This window comes from Microcaecilia unicolor, chromosome 9 (genome assembly GCF_901765095.1).
Source record: "Microcaecilia unicolor chromosome 9, aMicUni1.1, whole genome shotgun sequence".
Classification (NCBI taxonomy): Eukaryota; Metazoa; Chordata; class Amphibia; order Gymnophiona; family Siphonopidae; genus Microcaecilia; species Microcaecilia unicolor.
Window position 1 is genome coordinate 12,032,256 of NC_044039.1, and position 20,228 is coordinate 12,052,483.

Consider the following 20,228-nt stretch of genomic DNA (forward strand, 5'->3'; position numbering starts at 1 on the left):
TCCAGGTCCCCCACCCCCAAAGTACAAAACTCCTGGTGGTCTAGTGGGACGGCTAGCTTCCCCTCCCCCTCCCACAAAACCGCCCTGGTGGTCCAGTGGGACCGCTATCTGCCCCCCTCCACCTCCGGTGACCTATCTCTCTGTGGTGGTGGTAGTAGTTGGAGGAGGAGGGAGGGACTAGAATTCCCTCCCTCCTCTTCGGGTGCCTTCCCAAAAGGGCAGGACACCACCATTTCGGGAAGGCCCCCGAACAGGAAAGAGGGAGTGCTAGTTTTTGTGCAATGTAGGGGAGTGGGAAGCTAGCGGCAGAGTTTTTGTGCTTTCGGGGGGGGGGGGGGGGGGGGGGGGGGAAAGAGATGGGCCTGGAGGTCTTCTGTTTGACAGATGCAGGTTTTTGACAGCTCAGACCTGTCAAACAACTAATGCGGGAGGATTGTGCCTTGGGTGCATGCCCAGGCACAATCTTCCCACAGAAGTACCCCTATGATCAGAGCTACCAGCGCACATAACTTTGCCTGCTGTTATCTCTGATCATAGGGGCAGTAAAGCTCAGTGCAGGGCTTTCGATCATCTGCACATAGGAGAGAAAAAGAAGAGCCCCCCCCCCCCCCCACACACACAAAAAACTGCACAGCACACACAAGGATTGCCGTTCACATACCCCCTTTAAAAAGTTACCTACAATGTCCTCTTGGGTTTTATATCTTAGATTAAAATAAAATCAAACTAGTGGGCTGTATGCGGAATTTGTCATGAGATCCTTCACTGTCAGGCTTCCAACCGTATCTGTCCAAACGTCAAAGCGCTGCTGGTAAATACTGCAAGTTTTCTCACAGTTGAAAGATGGCTCCTACAGATTTCATAAAACATTTCACAAGGGCAATTTTTCATAGTCAAGAACAGGCTGGTTAATGGCAAAAAAAAAAAAAAAAAGAGAAAAAAGTAAGCTGTAACAAGATTGCCTCTGCAGAGTGGCCCAAGTGATTCCTAGCAGCAAGGTGGTAAAGACGCAGGAGGCAGCGTGCAGTGAACATATGTAAAACTTCCAACTCTGCTTTAAAACAGTGAACATAAAGCAGTAAAACTAGGAGCAACGTTCAGCAGGGGAGGAGGGAATTCTAAACTTGTCTAGCCTAGCCCAGGGCATTCCGAACAGGTTCTGCTGATCCTACTTGCCAGCTGGATTTTCAAGTATCAATACATGCAATGTATCTCCTGCATGTTCACCGAGCAAATTCTAAAAAACACGAAGTGGTACAGAGGTCACCAGATACGTTCGGAAAGCCCCACGTTCCAAGATATTGCTACTGCCGACCCACATTTAAGCGTACGTTCACAGCACAGCCTTTTGGATTAGCTATCGAAGATTTCATGTAGTCAAAACATTCATTTCCAAACTTGATTGACTGCTCACCGACATTCAAGTAGTGTCCTGTCCTGAGAGTGAAAAAAAACAACAACAAAAAAAACACATCTATCTAATTTCAAGTTCTGTCAAATTTTGGTGAAATCCTGCATTTTACTTCTTTGCAATAGCCCATCAACAAGACAAGTTATGTCTCCTCGTGTAACAGTGTTGCATTGCAAAAGAAGCTTGTGTAGAAATGAGTACGCTCGTGTCCCCAGCGAGGAAAGCTGTACCCGTACCAGCATCATCACAGCACGGGCTAGTTTACTCTGAAATAGTTTAGAAAGCTCACTCTAGTTAAGTGTTACATGTGTTATCTTATCCACACCATCATTCTCTTTGGAGTCTGCTTAGAAATGCAAAAGGAGGAGTTAATATAGAAAACTACAAATTCAATTATAAAGGTTGTGACTAAAACCTCACACATATTTAAGCATTAAGCTACTTTTACGATCAACTTTAGTGACAAATGATTCAGGGGTGGAAGAGAAAGTTATAAACAGCAGTGGACAGACAAGTGACAATAGTTTATAGACTAAAGGGATTATCATTGAACAATGATCATGTGTAAAAAGAAGAAGAAGAAAAAAAAAAAAAGGCAACTGGGCGTTTCAGTTCACGCCCGTTTTCCACGCTTCAGTCCATAGCACCGCTGGGGATTTCCAGTCTTCTCTGGGCAGAGCTGGTGTTTCTGTTCTGAACCCCTTCACTTTTCCTCCCAGGACCGCCCAGGTTCCCAGGAGTTTTAAAAAAGGTTTCACGAGGTGCAAAACGAGGATTCTTAGGTGTCTGAGGGGTGGGCGACTGTTTAGAAGAAAAAACAAAAACAAAAGCCACAATAAGCACAGAGTATGCTGCAGAGACTTAGCCACAGGCCCCCATCACCCTCATGCAACTGTCTTATCACACCTAACGATGTAAGTTACCATTTAGTCAAACACTAGATCAATGACTTGGGTCCAATTAAAGCGGATTTCCAGGTTCCATGGACCAGGCAGGACAACTAAGGGCCAGCTCAGGTAGCATGTAAACCATTAGGGGGAAGGGGGAACAGTTGGTGTTGACACCTGTCCCCTTCTGCCCGTGTCATAAATATTTCTGCTTAGGCTTTGAAACAGTAACAACAATTTGCAACAGTTCACTTGGTTGTTCCAAACAAATCCATTAAGCTGCTTTCAATTCATAGCCCGATCCCAGCGAGATGCTAGTGTGTAGTTTCAGTAAGATTTTTCCACCTAAGACCCAGGCCCCTAATTCTCTAACTGGATGTTCACATTTACATTCCCTTTCAGCATGGAAATTTACAGAAAGTGTACACTTAAGTGCCAGCAGAGGGCATAAGTGCTATTCTGTAAGGGCACATTCAGATGGGCGCTGGTGCCAGTTACATGCACCCTTGACCCAATTAGGTGCCTGGTGTTAAATACAGGCTGCCGATGCTGGGTTACACTCATCCTTTACAGGAATGTGGGTGCCAATAGGCTGGCACTGCATGGCAGCAGGGCACCTATCATGAAACTGCTTCCAAAATGGCCTGGGTGCCAAATAGACTGTGCTAATCTTATACAGTAACAATATTAATGCGTGCAGTATTAATATCACTCGCCCAACTAAGAGCAGGTGAAAAGAACAGAACAGGAGGTGTGACCAGAACAAGAGTGACACCTACTACACAAAAACAACTCACAAGAAACAAAGCTCCAGACGGAGGAGGGTCAGAAGAGAAGGGAACAAGATTCACAGCGGAAAAAGAATCAAGAAAGAGGCAGATTGCTATTTTGAAAGAATTCAGCCAGTATGGAAACAGAAAATAATCACATGACATATCCAGTTTGCCTATATATCACTATTGCTTTTAACATGTAAAAAAAAGTCCTACATAAGGATAAAAAGGACTCTTTAGTTGCTAAATGAGCCAGCGGGGACCCCTGAAGGCGGTCTGTGCCCTTGCCTTGAGGATCAGTGCTCTTATAGGGTAACTAGGCAGATGTTATTTTCATAGCAAGAATGGAAGCACCATGCCAACACAGAAGACAAATGAATGTAATGCTGATGCTTCCTAATGCATCGCCAATACTTTCCCAGCCATTATCTAGAAGTCTGGGAAACACAACTTAATTTTGACAGAACAATTTTACCTGCTGTAACTTCAGGATCCCGACAGGCTGGCCCTGTGAGCACGCTGGGGAGTCAGGTTTCACAGAGACACAAGACTTTCCCAGCCTAGGGCTCGAGTGTACTGGGGACCAGGAATGCGGTTGATATGCCGGGGACAGCTCCAGCGCCGGTGGAGCCATCATTGCTGCAGTGCCTATGAGGAGATGCGTTGCTGGTCCCAGACTGGGCAGGCTGTAGTTTAGGGGCCCAGCATTGGGAATAGAGCCCACAGGAGCAGAAGGCAGCGGGCCAGCGACCGGTGGGGAGCAAAGCACAGGAAGCTGCGCTAGCGATGTGGACGGCACCACTACACAAGGAAGGTTAAGCGAAGCCAACTGACTGGAAGACAGCCCAACAGCACCAGGGGTCTGATTTGCTGACAGCAAGACGTTAAAGCCATTCAAGCCTAACAAGAAGAAAATAGAGACATATTACTAATTAAGATTAACTGCGGTTTCTGCATTTTTAAACATTTTCTTTACATTAAACCCATCCGCTTCCATTTACAGATGAACAGCTCAGGAAATAACCTCCAATCCTGTCTGTACTAACTCCAGTGCAAAAAAACAGAAGAAACCAGTCTTCGCAAAAACTAGCAACAAACAAAACAGCGAAGAGGACCAACAAAAGAAAAAAATAATAAAAAATAAAATGAAAAAGTAAAAAATATAATAAAAACAAAAAATAAAAACACAAAAAAAAAATAGGGCGTCAATACTGGTTGTTGAAATTCAAAAATAAACTTTGTCAATGGATAGCAAGGAGAAAGGGACTCGACACAGCTGTGTTTCGGCCATACAGGCCTGCGTCTCACTGTATGCTGATCTTATATACTATCCAATTAGGGAGAGAATGTGTATATCTCTTTCTAATGTGATAACGTTGTGCGGTATTCAAACCAGAATCAGGCGGGAATCAGAGTCGCGTCTCATTTCTCTAAAGTTATAAAACCAGTGAAAGGAAAAAAAAAAAAAAAAAAAAAAAAGATGTGAACCAGGATGTATTTGCTGTACACATCTTGACTTGAGTCTACAACTATAAAATTAAAAATACATTTTTTAGACTCGTTTTCCTGCTCCTCTTTCCAACAGAAAATGGAAGCTCAGTTGGAACGGGGGAAAATATGCTTAAATATGTAAGCTACAGAAGCCAAGAGACAAGTGTGTGTTAGGACAGGCTGAACTTCAAACACATGTAGGGGCCCCATTTACTAAGCTGCATTAGCTGTTGGCACTTTTCTTTATTGCCATATTCATTTGTGGCCAGGAATGGGGTTGTTACCAAGCCATACAAGTGAACCGTACAAACTTATCTGCCATGTTCACCACCACCTCAAGGGGCACTGCATCACCAGATTAACCAGTCCTAGTTTCATTCTTCACTCTTCATCCCCGCCTTGATGATCATTATACCTTAGACTAATATCTCCCAATCTCCTTATGCCCATCCCTCTATTCTTTTCCTTTCCATCCTTCTTTCTCCTTACCCCTCCCAATCTCTTTTGCTTATCCTTTGTTTGCCTCTACATATTCAACTCTCATATCCTCAAAACCTCACAATTACTACGTTTACTACAACTTGTAATAGTCTCCTTCACGACTCTGTAATTGTATTTACCATGTAAGCCGCATTCAGCCTGCAATATGTGGGAAAGAGCGGGGTACAAATGTAATAAATAAATTCTGAATTAATTGCACGGAAAGCCTCCCACAATATTGGGAACCCCATGCCACTATTAATGTTTTCAGTTACTGCACGTTAATTCTGGCTAATACCATCCCAACGAAACAAGGCAAACGATCTGTAAAATCCAACGTGGAGAACAAACCAGCAGATCAGTGTAATATCCAAAATACTTTATTGAAGATATCGTATGTTAGACAATTGCCCGACACACAGCCTGTGTCGGGCAATTGTCTAACATATGATATCTTCAATAAAGTATTTTGGATATTACACTAATACCATCCAACTACTGGACAAAAAACCCAAACAAAAAAAACCCGAAGGCACTGACTACTGAGGACTCACCAGCAGCAGCGGACGGCACATACAAGTACTGTGGAACGGATGGTGATGTCACATTTTCCGGAGCAGAAGCATCTTTGGACCCTTCTTTCAAGTCCCCGTTTCTAGATGCATTTTGCTGCTCCAGAGCCCCTCTAGATTCTACGGCATTCTTCTCTGTGGCTGGCAAAGAATTGGGATTACCTAGTTCCAGGCAACGAGGTGTCTGAGGCACCAAGGTGGTGCACCTGCTGTCCTGAAGACACTCCCCATCTGCTGCTGCTAAGGATTTCTAAAAAGAAAGGAGAACTCAATTTTAAGACCATGGATACAGAGACCCAGAGCTCTCTCATGTGAAAAACTTGAAACAGAACACTTCAGTTGCAAGAGATGGACTTAACATTTGGAAGCGTGTATTAAACTAGTTCTACTTACACTATATAATCACGATTGTTACAAACTTATATGGCACAGAGCTTATTTGAAACTAGTTAGATGCTGCCCTGTTAAACTAAAATGAATGAATGGAATGAATTACCAATCGCCATAAAAACAACACAAGATTTGACAACCTTCCGAAAATTATTAAAGACTGACTTATTTTATTTATTTTTATTACATTTGTACCCCGCACTTTCCCACTCGTGGCAGGCTCAATGCGGCTTACATATTATATACAGGTACTTATTTGTACCTGGGGCAATGGAGGGTTAAGTGACTCATACTACCCCTCTCCTCAAGACCCTTCACTGGCTCCCTATCCATTTTCGCATCCTGTTCAAACTTCTTCTACTAACCTATAAATGTATTCACTCTGCTGCTCCCCAGTATCTCTCCACACTCGTCCTTCCCTACACCCCTTCCCGTGCACTCCGCTCCATGGATAAATCCTTCTTATCTGTTCCCTTCTCCACTACTGCCAACTCCAGACTTCTGTCTCGCTGCACCCTACGCCTGGAATAGACTTCCTGAGCCCCTACATCTTGCCCCATCCTTGGCCACCTTTAAATCTAGACTGAAAGCCCACCTCTTTAACATTGCTTTTGACTTGTAACCACTCGCCTCCACCTACCCTCTTCTCTTCCTTCCCGTTCACATTAATTGATTTGATTACTTTATTTTTTTGTCTATTAGATTGTAAGCTCTTTGAGCAGGGACTGTCTTTCTTCTATGTTTGTGCAGCGCTGCGTACGCCTTGTAGCGCTACAGAAATGCTAAATAGTAGTAGTAGTAGTAAGACGTACAAAAAAGATTCCCCATAATGATCTGACTCCCAAATTATTCTAATTACAACTATTATGGAACCCTCCTTTTTTGTTCATCTTAATTACATCCTCATGACTGAATATTATATCGTCCTGATATCATTATGTTATGTTTATCAATCCACTCCCAATCCTTCATGATTTACTAATGCACTCTTATTTGTAACAACTGTAAAATTATTATTCCGTTAATATGATTGCTATGATATTCTTATGTGCCCATCTGTATCTATATTCTGAAATTCTTATTCTATAATGTGTATATGTCGTTGTAACATTTTGTAAGCCACATTGAGCCTGCAAATAGGTGGGAAAATGTGGGATACGAGTGCAGTAAATAAATAAAAACAATTCCATTGTGCAAAGGTATTTAAAGCCGACTGGATTTCAGAGCACTGAGAAAAGTTAAATGAGGCCTGCACAAGAAAAATAGCTCTACGTGAAGTGTAGTTTCCAAGAAACTAAACAAAATACACATCTTGCATCTATTCTACTGGACTATGCAAGCCAGAAAGCTATCTTATTGGGGAAAATCAGATTTGTAAATTTAAACCTGCAGAAGCTACAGCCATTTCCTCAGTCTGCCTACACCATGTTCCGATTCCTCCCATTGCAATACGTCACACTGAATAGTTTCTGATCGTTAAAGAACAAAGTTATCCAAATGGGCTTCTTAGCCTTTGGTGTGCTCTAATTGTTACCACACCTTAGTAAAAAGGAGACCTTAGCATTTGTGCCGGTAGACATACATACGTTTTCACAGGATGAAACACAATCAGTTATAAACCTGAACATTAACAGGACATGTTTTTTTTTTGTTTTGTTACATTTGTACCCCGCGCTTTCCCACTCATGGCAGGCTCAATGCGGCTTACATAGGGCAATGGAGGGTTAAGTGACTTGCCCAGAGTCACAAGGAGCTGCCTGTGCCGGGAATTGAACTCAGTTCCTCAGTTCCCCAGGACCAAAGTCCACCACCCTAACCACTAGGCCACTCCTCCACTGTTGCTACTATTTCAGATTCTACATGGAATGTTGCTATTCCACTAGGCAACATTCCAGGTAGAAGTCGGCCCTTGCAGATCACCAATGTGGCCGTGCAGGCTTCTGCTTCTGTGAGTCTGACGTCCTGCACGTACGTGCAGGACATCAGACTCACAGAAACAGAAGCCTGTGCAGCCTTCTACATGGAATGTTGCTAGTGAAATAGCAACATTCCATTGTAGAATCTCCAATAGTAGCAACATTCCATGTAGAATCTCCAATAGTATCTATTTTATTTTTGTTACATTTGTACCCTGCGCTTTCCCACTCATGGCAGGCTCAATGCGGCTTACATGGGGCAATGGAGGGTTAAGTGACTTGCCCAGAGTCACAAGGAGCTGCCTGTGCCGGGAATCGAACTCAGTTCCTCAGGACCAAAGTCCACCACCCTAACCACTAGGCCACTCCTCCACTGTTGCTACTATTTGAGATTCCACTAGCAACATTCCATGTAGAAGTCGGCCCTTGCAGATCACCAATGTGGCCACGCAGGCTTCTGCGAGTCTGACGTCCTGCACGTATGTGCAGGACGTCAGACTCACAGAAACAGAAGCCTGCGCAGCCTTCTACATGGAATGTTGCTAGTGGAATAGCAACATTCCATGTAGAATCTCCAATAGTAGCAACATTCCATGTAGAATCTCCTATAGTAACAACATTCCATGTAGAATCTCCAATAGTATCTATTTTATTTTTTGTTACATTTGTACCCCGCGCTTTCCCACTCATGGCAGGCTCAATGTGGCTAATGGAGGGTTAAGTGACTTGCCCAGAGTCACAAGGAGCTGCCTGTGCCTGAAGTGGGAATCGAACTCAGTTGCTCAGTTCCCCAGGACCAAAGTCCACCACCCTAACCACTAGGCCACTCCTCCACTCTACTCTTCTGCCTCGAGTCCTACCCTTGCGGTTAAACTCCGAGATACCCTTTCCCCTACCTTGGTTAGAGCTAATGGCCGAGGACTGCTTGCGGATTCAGTTTTCGGCTTTTTCGTTATCACCAGCTCTTCATCTTCAGTAAGCGGAGGTGACAGCTGTGAGCTCGGCTCAGGAGAGTCCTGCATGAACACAGGCGAGGTGGCTTGCGGAGCTTCTGGCGAGACCTGCCACTCAGCGACTCCACGGTGGTTTTCTACTGCCTGCGGGCCATCACCTGCGAAATTCTCTGGCAGGCTACCGCACAGCATTAACACAGGGGCAGAACGAAGACAGACATAAGGCTGGTTGCTGATCAAGGCAGGTGCTGTGGTTTCTGCCTGGGACACAGACGTTGGTATGATGGTTACTGGTCTAGTCACACCACTCTGCAAGGAAGCCTGAGACACCATCTGTGATGGACCAACAGGAGGTACCAACTGCTGCAAGGATTTAAGACAATGATCAGAGTCCAGAGGAGCATGAAGCATAACTGAGAAAGGTGGCACAGATTCCGCGTTCCCTGCTGGCTGTATCATTTTTTCTTGTGACAATGTTCTACTCCTGAGAGGGAAGTGGGGGAGGAGAAAAATCAATAAGCAGAAAACCCCCCCCCTAAAAATTATTTTCATGTTTCGAACAATACTTTCAATTTACAAATATTGAGTCCTAGCAACTGTACCAGATTTGCAGAGTGAGATACCCTATTAACAGCGCTCATACAAATTGGGCTACTTAAAAAAATAAGTGTTCAGTTTTCAGAATCCTGCAGGATGGGGAATTCAGCAATTTCAAGTAAGACCGAATATATACAAGCATGGGAGATGATGGAAACTCTTACTAAAGTGACTTAAACCCCCCCCCCCACACACACACACACAGAAGAAACTGGCATTCTGGTTCTGTTGAGACTAGAAATGCCAGGTTCCTTTGGGTTTAATACGTTTCTAATCTCGGACCGGTACTACATCTGCCCCCATCTTGTGAGCATCTAAGTTAGTCTTTGGTATGTGCCATGTGCTTTTTCCTTAACCCTCTTCACTACATACCAACAGAAGTAGCAAATAAACACATCACAAAATACTATTTCCCTATGCCAATATATGCAATAAAACATTGCTCCCCGCATTTTCTTCTTCAACTTCAGGTGTTTCTATATTCTGCTGAAACACCTACTACATTCCCCCCTTAGAAGAAACACGATACCGTGTTTCCCCGAAAATAGGACCTACCCCGAAAATAAGACCTACCGGGGTTTTCCTGCAAATTTAAAATATAAGACATCCCCCCAAAAGTAAGACCTACCAAACTTTTTTTTTTAAGCAGGGCCGCCGAGAGCCAACCGAGGTCGCCCCCCCCCCCCCGAGGTCGCCGGGCCCCCCCCCTCCGTCGCTCCCGGAACTAACCTGAAGCTCCTTTCACCTTCGCAAGTTCGGATTTGAAGCAGCAGCGCAGCAGGGCAGACCTCTCCTTCCTTCCGTGTCCCGCCCTCGCCTGACGTTACGTTACGTCAGGCAAGGGCGGGACACGGAATGAAGGAGAGGTCTGCTCTGCTGCTTCGAATCCGAACTTGCGAAGGTGAAAGGAGCTTCAGGTTAGTTCCGGGAGCGACGGAGGGGGGGCGACTGATGTTTCCCAGAAAATAAGACATCCCCCCGAAAATAAGACCTAGCGCGTTTTGGGGAGGAAAAATAAATATAAGACAGTGTCTTATTTTCGGGGAAACACGGTATTCTGATTTGGTCTGATAAAATTCTGTAAATTAAAAAAAAAAAAAAAAGAAATCCTTGGAATAATTCAATGAGAGAAGGCACTCAAATCCAAGTTTCAAGACTCCACTTACTTGGCATTTTCTTCTGTTTTCTCTCTGCAAACAGCTGCTAGATGTGCCATCTTCGCAGAATATTCTTCTGTATCCATGATAAATGCTGGAAAGACCATTTCATTAAAGAAATATGAATATTCAGATTGCCTTTAATGAAGTCATTAGTAGAAAACAGTTCTCAAACCAGTACACAGTCTCAAAGACAGTTCTACCCCTGAAATAGGGCACTATGGTGACACATCCTACTAGAAATAAGCAATTAAAAGTTGGCAAGTGAGAGCCAGACCAGATGTACAGCAGGAACAATGTACTGATCAGGATCAGATTAAGAACTGCCTTGAAACCAGAGTGGTACTCCAGCCATGGGTTCATCCCTTCTTCCATTATCCTTAATCCGAACATGAGTCCCCCTGTAGTCTCGGGCGATCTTTCCTCAGCCCCTTTAAATCCATCACTATTATTAAACGTCTCAGACTGACTGCTCATAATTAAGACAGGGAAGAGGTAGGGGATGCCCAGTGCTGCTGCTACAGAATGAAAACCTGGAGCCACTGCAAAGCAGATGGGGTACTTAGAGAGCAGAGAGGGAAGACGTGCAAGGCAAGTGGTGCCGGAACCCAGGACCAAGTGTAGGATAAGAGACCAGCACAAGTAGATCCAAATTAAAAAGGAGGGAAAAAGTTGGGCATTATTCCATATTTCTCAGATGTGGGTATCAGGAAAAAAAAAAAAAAAAAATTTTTTTTGCAGGACAAACAACTCCATGCAAATAGGCATCTTCCTGCATAAAAGGGTGTCTGCACAGTAACAGAGATTACAAGCATATTGTAATAGGAAAGGGTCCTTGAAACCTCCCTTGAAGCCAGTAGAGCTAGAACTATCGTACCCAGAAGCCAGCAGGGGTGGGAGGCCACAGTTCGTTGCTGCGCAGAGGGTGGAGCACTGCTCAGTCTGAGAACCAAAGTACTGTTGGTTCCTAAGAAGAGAAGCTGATTTGGACTTTGTGGAAGCCAAGGACTACTAACTGTAGAACACTTGGAAATAAAGGAACATTATTTGGGAGGGAAGGGGAGAGGGGGGACTGGACCGAGGTTTGTGGGCTGAGAGAGGAATCTCAGCTCACTTGTTTGTTCTTTGATATTCTGGGGATTGTGGATTACTGTTTGGACGCTGCACTTGCTAAAAGCTGAGGACCTCAAAATTGTTTCCCCGAGTTTAAAAGGGGGGGGGGGGGGGAAGCGCCCAGTGAACAGCGCTCCTGTACTGAGGAGGATTGGAACTACAATAAAAAGTTGCAGCGGGTGTTGCACTTGGGGGAGGAGGCCGAGCCCTACGGAAGAAGAGCAGAGTTTACAATACGTACCTGAAAACAATGGGATTTTTTTTGTTCACTCCCTGCCAGCTGAGCAAGTGACTAGTTTTATATTTTGTGGCTATCGCACCTGGATCTGTAATTTCATTGCTATCCAAGCTCACCAATCTGACAGGGTCACCTGAACCCGCAATGCTCATTGAGAACTAGAGAGCTCCTGGTGGTAGTCTTTACCTTTCCTCTCCCTCTGGGGGCTGTTTGGCTCAGAGTTCACTTTCCGCTTGATCCCTTCGGAAGATGAATTACTAGTAAAGGAGGTATGCCGTGATAGCCTCTGCTTCCCAGTCATGGTAACAGTTAGTTGGGCAGCTGCTTCACGTCTGAAATCCAGCAGAGCAGTAGACGCTGGGGTGTCCAGCTTCCTTTTTTCTATTAAAAAAAATTATAATTAAAAAAAAAAAAAAAAAATTAACTATATATACTAGGAACGCAAAAAGATCATCACGCACATTCCTCAATCTGCACTATCCTAACTGCAAAGGGCTAAAATATAAATCCACATACGCGACCAGTTTCTCATACATCTGCACGCAGCTATGGAACGCACTACCGAAGGCCATAAAAACAACGCAAGACCTATCCATCTTCCGAAGACTACTGAAAACAGATCTCTTCAAGAAGGCCTACCATCAACATCCATCTTAAATACTAAATATTAACATTATACACGATCTATACAAAACCGGAACCTTACCACGATTGATTAACCCTGTTCTATTAATGATCAAGCATTACACATCAAACCTGAGTTCGAATAGGGTCTCTCTATAGTCGATAACCTAATGTATGTTACAACCCAATGTATTACTTAGGTACCTTCATGCGATACCATAATGTATTCTGTTTTACCATATATGTATACTACTACTACTACTTAGCATTTCTATAGCGCTACAAGGCGTACGCAGCGCTGCACAAACATAGAAAAAAGACAGTCCCTGCTCAAAGAGCTTACAATCTAATAGACAAAAAATAAAGTAAGCAAATGAAATCAATTAATGTGTACAGGAAGGAGGAGAGGAGGGTAGGTGGAGGCGAGTGGATACAAGTGGTTACGAGTCAAAAGCAATGTTAAAGAGGTGGGCTTTCAGTCTAGATTTAAAGGTGGCCAAGGATGGGGCAAGACGTAGGGGCTCAGGAAGTTTATTCCAGGTGTAGGGTGCAGCGAGACAGAAGGCGCGAAGTCTGGAGTTGGCAGTAGTGGAGAAGGGAACCGATAAGAAGGATTTATCCATGGAGCGGAGTGCACGGGAAGGGGTATATACATATACACAAGGATCTGTTCCATATATGTTATATACCACGATCTGTTCCTTATATGTTATGTTCCATGTATATTACCATGTATGCATGCACCCTAACGCAACACCAACTGTAATTCTGTTACCTGGAAATGGCAATCGCCATTATGGCAAATATAAGCCACATTGAGCCTGCAAATCAGTGGGAAAATGTGGGATACAAATGCTACAAATAATATATATCTATATCTCAGTCAAACATGAGTAGGCGAAGTCTGAAAAGCTTGTGTGCTCAGTCTTTCAACTGTATAATTAAATGAAACTCTTCCGATAGCAAAATATTTACCACAGGGCTCTTAAGAATAATTTAAGACAGAGGTTTTAGCAAACCTAAATTGGCAGGGAGTGGCCAACAGTCATATTGGAGGGGGGGGGAGGGGGCAGGGGTTTGAAGGTCATGGACTATCAGCCATCCTAGTAAGAATGTGGCCTTTACAAGTTCTACAGCTCTCCACCATATGAGATCATCAAAAGCTGTTGGGAGAGGCTCACTTGAGAGAGGGGGGAAAAAAAAAAAGACCCCACACAAGTGATGCCACCTCCTCAATTCAGTTTTGTATTTGACTATATTAAGAGTGTCCCCGATATTTTTGCATTATGTTTCCCCATATTGTCAGAGTATTTGCTTACACCGACCAGTGTGTAACATGCTGTTAGGAGGGTTCTGGTGAAAATGGACCAGTTTTCTGAATACCGTTTCTGAACTGGAATCTTAGTTTATGTCTTATTTGAAAACCGTTATCCAGAATGGAACACCAGATCATGTAAATCTGGAATTACACTTGCAACAACAATTATTTCTTCGTTTAATTTTAAAGTACTTATTTTTGTTGTTTTTACAGGGTTTTTTTTTTAGCTTTGTACACTGCCCAGATGGGCTCTCTTATTGAACTGGTGGTACAGCAAAATTGAAGACAAAATATAACAACACAGCTGCAGTTCAGTTACTGTTAAGTGTAGCATTCGTTGTACATCAGCTTACCATCGTGAGTGTTGAAGTCAACTGGTCCGATCCATTTGAATGCAGGTTTGCGTCCCCTCTCCTCTATTACATGCACTTTCTGTATGAGGGCCAGGCTGGTCAGAACATTTGCTATATCATATAACCGCCGCACTTTTGCTAGAAAATGACACAGATAGGTTATGGAGAAAAGTATCTTGAACGATAATCTTAGCTGAACATACTTTAGCTTTTGAAGCTCTAATAACTTGGCCAGAGAGGAGCACACACACTTCCTCATAAGCAAAACGGTGTTTTCGTTTGTTAAAACTAAAAGGCACGCTGCTCTGTGCCTCTTAGCCGAGGTGCTGGCTCAGTGTAGAAAGGCACCAAAAACGAAACTAGGATCTCGGCAAGCCAATAGTTAAAGAAAATGCATCTACTGGTCAATATTACATTAATCTGGTCACGAAATCCTGCAGAACAAAGCAGCTGTTCATTTTTATAATCTTGGAGCCAGGATACTTTTACTGGACATCATGATATCAATTTAATTATAGTGTGATTCTTCATTTGGAAGAAAAAAAAACAAAAAAACAGGGTATGAAAAATTTTGGTACCGCAGCCAACTTACCCACTGGGAGAGTGGACAAATTAGGTTTTACTCACTAACGTTTTCTTTCCTCGAGTCCCATCAGACCAGTCCAGAACTGTGAGCTGTCTCTATCAACAGACTTGTGCTGTGGTCATAAGGACCATATGGAGCGCCAACAGTTCAGTATATTTATAACCAAGCAGTGAACAAGTGACATTGAAATTGTCTTCCTTTTTAATATCCAAGTATATTTAACTACAGAAGTAACTTCACTGAAAACGATTAGAATACAACTCCGTAAAACAGACTGAAAACAATCCTGTATAAACCAGTGAAGAGCAGATTATCTGGGATGGTCTGGTGGGACTAAATGAAAAAAAAAAAAAAAAAAATAGCAGATAAGAACTCGTTTCTCCTTCCTTAGCATCCCACCTGACCATTCCAGAACTTGAGAGATATCACAAGCAATTCACATGAAGGGAGAGAAGCAGCCACGGTTGCCTCAATAACTGAAGCCCCAAAAGCATCATCTTGTCGTGCTAAAATATTTATACCAAATTTACTACTCTGCACAATCCAGAAAGTTCTTGGCGGCTTACAATATACAGTTAGTTAAAAACCAACACAATAAAAGTATATATGTCTGACATTAAAAAAAAAAAAAAAACCAGCCTTAAGTATCAAGCAATAACCCTCCAAAATAAAAGTTAGGAGTTACCAGACATTACTGATTAAAAGCTTGTTGAAATAAAAATATGTAACCTGTAATGTTTAGAAAAATAAGCAAATCTGTGCCAAAGCTTTACTTTCGAAATTCTCAGAAACTGTTCTTTGGTTAAAAAAACAAAAAAACAAACAAACCATGGCTATACCCAGATGTGATGAAACAAGACTTAAGAAAAGAGAGATTGCTGTTAGGTGCTTCATTTCGTTTGGCTTACTTGTGTAAATGTACTATTAAATATTTGCACGTCAAGAATGCCTACTTTTATCCAGAGCACCTGTATTCCTTCATAGATATGAAAAACATCATGAAAGGTTCTAAAGAACTGAGATTTTTTTGAAAATAAAAACGGGGGTTGTTTCATGTTATGCTACTTGTTCTGTTTTCTTCCTCTTTTGTCGCTCCTTTCTCCACTACCCCCTTCAGTTTGTGGTCTATGGAAGATGCTTATATATTTCTGATATAACCGTTTCCAAATTAATACGTTCTTTTGTTTATCTGTGTTACTATTTCAAGTGTATTGCTTGTGAATTTGATTTTGAAAATTATTAAACAAGAAACAAAACAAAACAAAAAAAACAAAAAAAAGGAGAGAGGATCAAGTTGATGGCCTACATTTATCTAGTTGCAAAACTGCTTTGAATTCCAGCCAAGAAGTTGAAACGCTGACTAGAGTAAGCTTTAAGAACATAACAGGAGGCTGCTGCTTACCTGCCAGAAGATAAGCTAATGAAACTGCTTCTTTCTTTAAACCTTCTAGCAAGGGTGGTCTTAGACAACTGTTCCACCCTTTTTGGCTTGGCCAAGACGATAATCTATCCATCCAATTTCCCAAAGTTATTGGTTACCTCTAGGTACCTCACCCAAACCGTCTAATCATCAAGACGTTTTAAGGAGGAAAACTGCACACCACACTCTTCTCTGGTAAAATGACGGGAGGTCAACTGACTGATTTATATAGAAGATAGAAACCACCTACACAGGAAGAAAGAACTGTAGAAAAACTCCAGCATCGGTGAAGAAAAGAATCAAATTCAGCTACCAGGAAGACCACTTACAGTTTGGACACACTACTCATAGAGGAAGCCGCAAAGGGAGGCAACTTTTAGGGCGTGGACATCATCTGGATGAGTGGCTAATGGTGCATTATCAAAGTAACCCCTGAAACATGCCAGTGTCTCCACTTGGACCCTCAAAAGACCAGAAGGCCAGCCCTTTTTCTGCAAAAAGGACAGAGAGTCTAAGTTAGAGGAAAAAAAAGGAAACCGTACCCCTTCCGCACACAATACCTCAAAAACTCTTCAGACTCTAGCATAAGTTGATGGGTTGGATTTCTTTCACACATGGAAGTGTGGTTATGACATCTTTGGAATAAGCTTTACTTCTCCGCTTCGACCGCTCAAGAGCCAAGCTGTTCAAGACCAAAGAGGCATTGAAGACCTTTTATTTTACCCAAACTTTCCCACTAATTGACTCCCGACACTGTTCAGTACCACCAACTTGTTCCTCTGGTCCAAGTTCTGGTTGGGTTGGTGAGTGCAGAATCCCTATCTTGAGTTTTTTTTCATACATGCTCTCCTCCTCCTTTTTGTGTTTGAATACCCTCTTTTTTCTTTTTTCGTACTCAATAAAAGAAGTCATTATACAATTATAACCTAGGCTCTTCTAATTTTTAATCCCATGTTCTTCTTCCCCCTCTTATGATTTTAAATCTATAACTGCTCAGTTATTAAGTTGATAGGAGGTAAAGCAAATAAAAGGTTAACTATGATGGATCATCCATGAGAATCGGACCCCAAATCAATAGCCCTCTGTCCTGCAGAAGCCCAAGAGAGACAGCTGCCTGGAGCTGGAGTTGAACTTGAACTACAAACCAAGGTCTTCTTGGCCAGTCTGGAGCCACAAAGATGACTTTGCCTCAATGATCAGAGATCTTCTTCAAGACTGCCCACCATTGGCCTGGGAAGTCCCTCCTATGTCCATGGCTGAACTAGCGCATCCAGTCCCTTCCCTGCTTTGCTCTTACTGAGAAAACATGTGACCTTTGTTGCAATCAAATCTGTCACTGGGAGACCCCCAATGCACTACAATGAGCTGAAAAACATGGTTGGCTAGCTCCTAGTCTCCCAGGTCTAGGAAATACCTGATGAGAAAAACTGCCTGAAGACAGCCTGCTACAAGAGCTACAGTCAAAGTTCAAGATTCTTTTCTTCTCATTGGAACTAAAGGCAGGCTTCCAGAGTGAACTGAGCACTGTGAGTTGTTCCCTCCTCCCCCACTGTTCGTTAATGCAAGCTCTGTCATATTGTTAAAGACTCACACAGGCTTCCCCCCCCTCCAATGAGATTGGGCAAAGATCAGTAAGGCTTTCTAATAACGCAACTACAAATGGTTGATCGACCAGGTGGCTTTAGTAATGGTCCACTTCCCTTGCATTATTCATGAGTGGAAACGTGCTCCGTAACCCGAGCAAGGGAACTCCCGCTAGGACCCACAGCATCTGTTTCGGCATGGGCCACCATGAGAAGCGGTGTGCATTAAACACGGGAAATGTAGAGAGAAAAGCACAGGAATCCCACAAAATCCTTCATGCCAATTCTTCTCTCCAGTCACTGTCTCCATTCACAGCACTGCCTGACCATCTAAAACACTAATTATACAAAACAAAAACTTGTGTGCGAGGTAACAGAAGAGAGCAGAGAGTGAAGGGGGAAAGGAGGGCCTTGATGCCATCAGGTTTCATGACATAGCAGAGGACCCAAACTATGCTCATATTTATAAACTGCTTTGTTATTTTGCAAGAAAAAAAGGTGGTATATTAAATTCGATAAACCAAGCTATATTTCACTGTGCTCAACTGGGAGCCAGTTAACTAACAGGCTTATTTTCGAAAGAGATCCCTGGCCATCTTCCGACACAAATCGGGAGATGGCCGGCGATCTCCTGAACCCAGCCAAATCAGTATTATTGAAAGTCGATTTTGGCCAGGTTCAACTGCTTTTTCGTCACGGTGCCGGCCAACCTTCAAGGGGGTGTGTTGGTAGGGTAGTGAAGGCAGGACGGGGGGGGGGGGGGGGGGGGGGGCATGGGTACAGGATGGCCCACTTTACCTTATAATGAAAAAAAAAAAAAAAAAATGGCCGGTTCGAACGAGCATTTCGCCGGCCGGCCTTGGTCCATTTATTTTTAGGACCAAGTCTGAAAAAAGTGCCCCAACTGACCAGATGACCACCGGAGGGAGCCGGCCCCGAAGATGGCCAACCATCAATTTAGCTGGCGCCATTCGATTATGCCCCTCTAAATGGACTAGAAATGGCTTGTCCAGCAAAAGCAGGAGCTGCAGAGCACACCATCTGCATGTTGGAACTGCTCACGGTCTTAATGACAGCACAATTCTGTGTTTTCTATCTCCACCTGCTGATTGACAGACATAACTCACAAGGTCTGGAACGGTTTCTGAGACGGTAAAGATCACAATTGTTGAATTTCATTATCAAAGTCTCACGAGAGGCACCAAGAGCCTGAAAATTAAATTTTTTGAGGATGCAAGGCTGAAGTTTCACTTAATACCCTCAAACAATTTCATGGTGCTTGTACCACTCCACTTTAGTTACAGAAGAATGCAGACGCCTCCGATTTGTTGCATAATACTCACTTTTAAACTTGCTATGATCATCAGCATCCTGACTTTCTTCTATAAGAATTTTTGCTGCTATGTCAAGAGTGACTGTCTTTGTTGTGGAGACCAGGAAAAGCATAACGAACTTCTGACTCATGATGCGCAATGACTTGTCCTTCCTACTGCCTGCAGATGCTGAGAATAGGAAAAATAAAAATTAGATTTAAAAAAACACACACAAACAAAACAGGCTTCATGATGTAGCATAAAAAGTAATTTACTCAAATATGGATGTTGGATTTAAGGTTATGGTTAACAGCTGGCCCTCTCTTTCCGGTTACATCAATTTGAGTATTACAAGCGATTCATACTTTGCCTGTATTATATGTCCTCAACTGGTGAATAAAGTTCAAAGGTGACTGCCGGCTACAATAGCATCATCTTTTTTTCAGCCAAGTACTGTGTTTCCCCGAAAATAAGACACTGTCTTATATTAATTTTTGCCCCCAAAATTGTGCTAGGTCTTATTTTCAGGGGCTGTCTTATTTTTCGGGGAAACATTGGGGTTGGATTGGGGTTGGCCTGCCTGCCCTCCGTCGCTCACGGAACTAACCTTAAATGCCTCCTTTCACCTTCGCAGCAAGCAGCAGCAGGGCAGGCCACTCCTTCCTTCTGTGTCCTGCCCTCGCCTGACATAACGTCCGCGAGGGCGGGGCATGGAAGGAAGGAGAGGTCTGCCCTGCTGCTGCTTGCTGCGAAGGTGAAAGGAGGCGTTTAAGGTTAGTTCTGGGCAGGGCCATGCCGATGCGGTAAGCGGGGTAAGCACCGCAGGAGGGTGCCCACCTTTGGAGGGCGCCGCCGTAGTGCTTACCCTCGCCCCGCCGAGGCCTTTAAATCTTTTACTTGCAGTCGCAGCAGCGTCTGTGAAAGCGGAGCGCTGCCGACGTCTCCCTTCCCTTCGCGCTGTTGGTTCCCTCAGTGTCCCGCCTTCTTCCGACGTCAGAAGAAGGTGGGACACTGAGGGAACCAACAGCGCGAAGGGAAGGGAGACGTCGGCAG

The 20,228-nt window shown here is 43.5% G+C and overlaps 1 protein-coding gene across 1 annotated transcript in view; it reads right to left on the reverse strand.

Annotated features, from left to right (window-relative positions):
* Positions 1-654: 654 nt before the first annotated feature.
* The window catches only part of E2F7 (E2F transcription factor 7), a 37,126-nt gene continuing 17,552 nt past the window's right edge, over positions 655-20,228 (reverse strand). Inside the window, exons 5-12 of the mRNA XM_030214550.1 lie at positions 19,206-19,364; positions 14,274-14,411; positions 12,165-12,359; positions 10,637-10,721; positions 8,817-9,357; positions 5,597-5,864; positions 3,547-3,971; positions 655-2,212 (exon numbers count right to left, since the gene is read on the reverse strand). Coding sequence (XP_030070410.1) covers positions 2,045-2,212; positions 3,547-3,971; positions 5,597-5,864; positions 8,817-9,357; positions 10,637-10,721; positions 12,165-12,359; positions 14,274-14,411; positions 19,206-19,364 — 1,979 coding nt within the window. The 3' untranslated portion in view covers positions 655-2,044. The remainder of the gene's footprint in view (positions 2,213-3,546; positions 3,972-5,596; positions 5,865-8,816; positions 9,358-10,636; positions 10,722-12,164; positions 12,360-14,273; positions 14,412-19,205; positions 19,365-20,228) is intronic.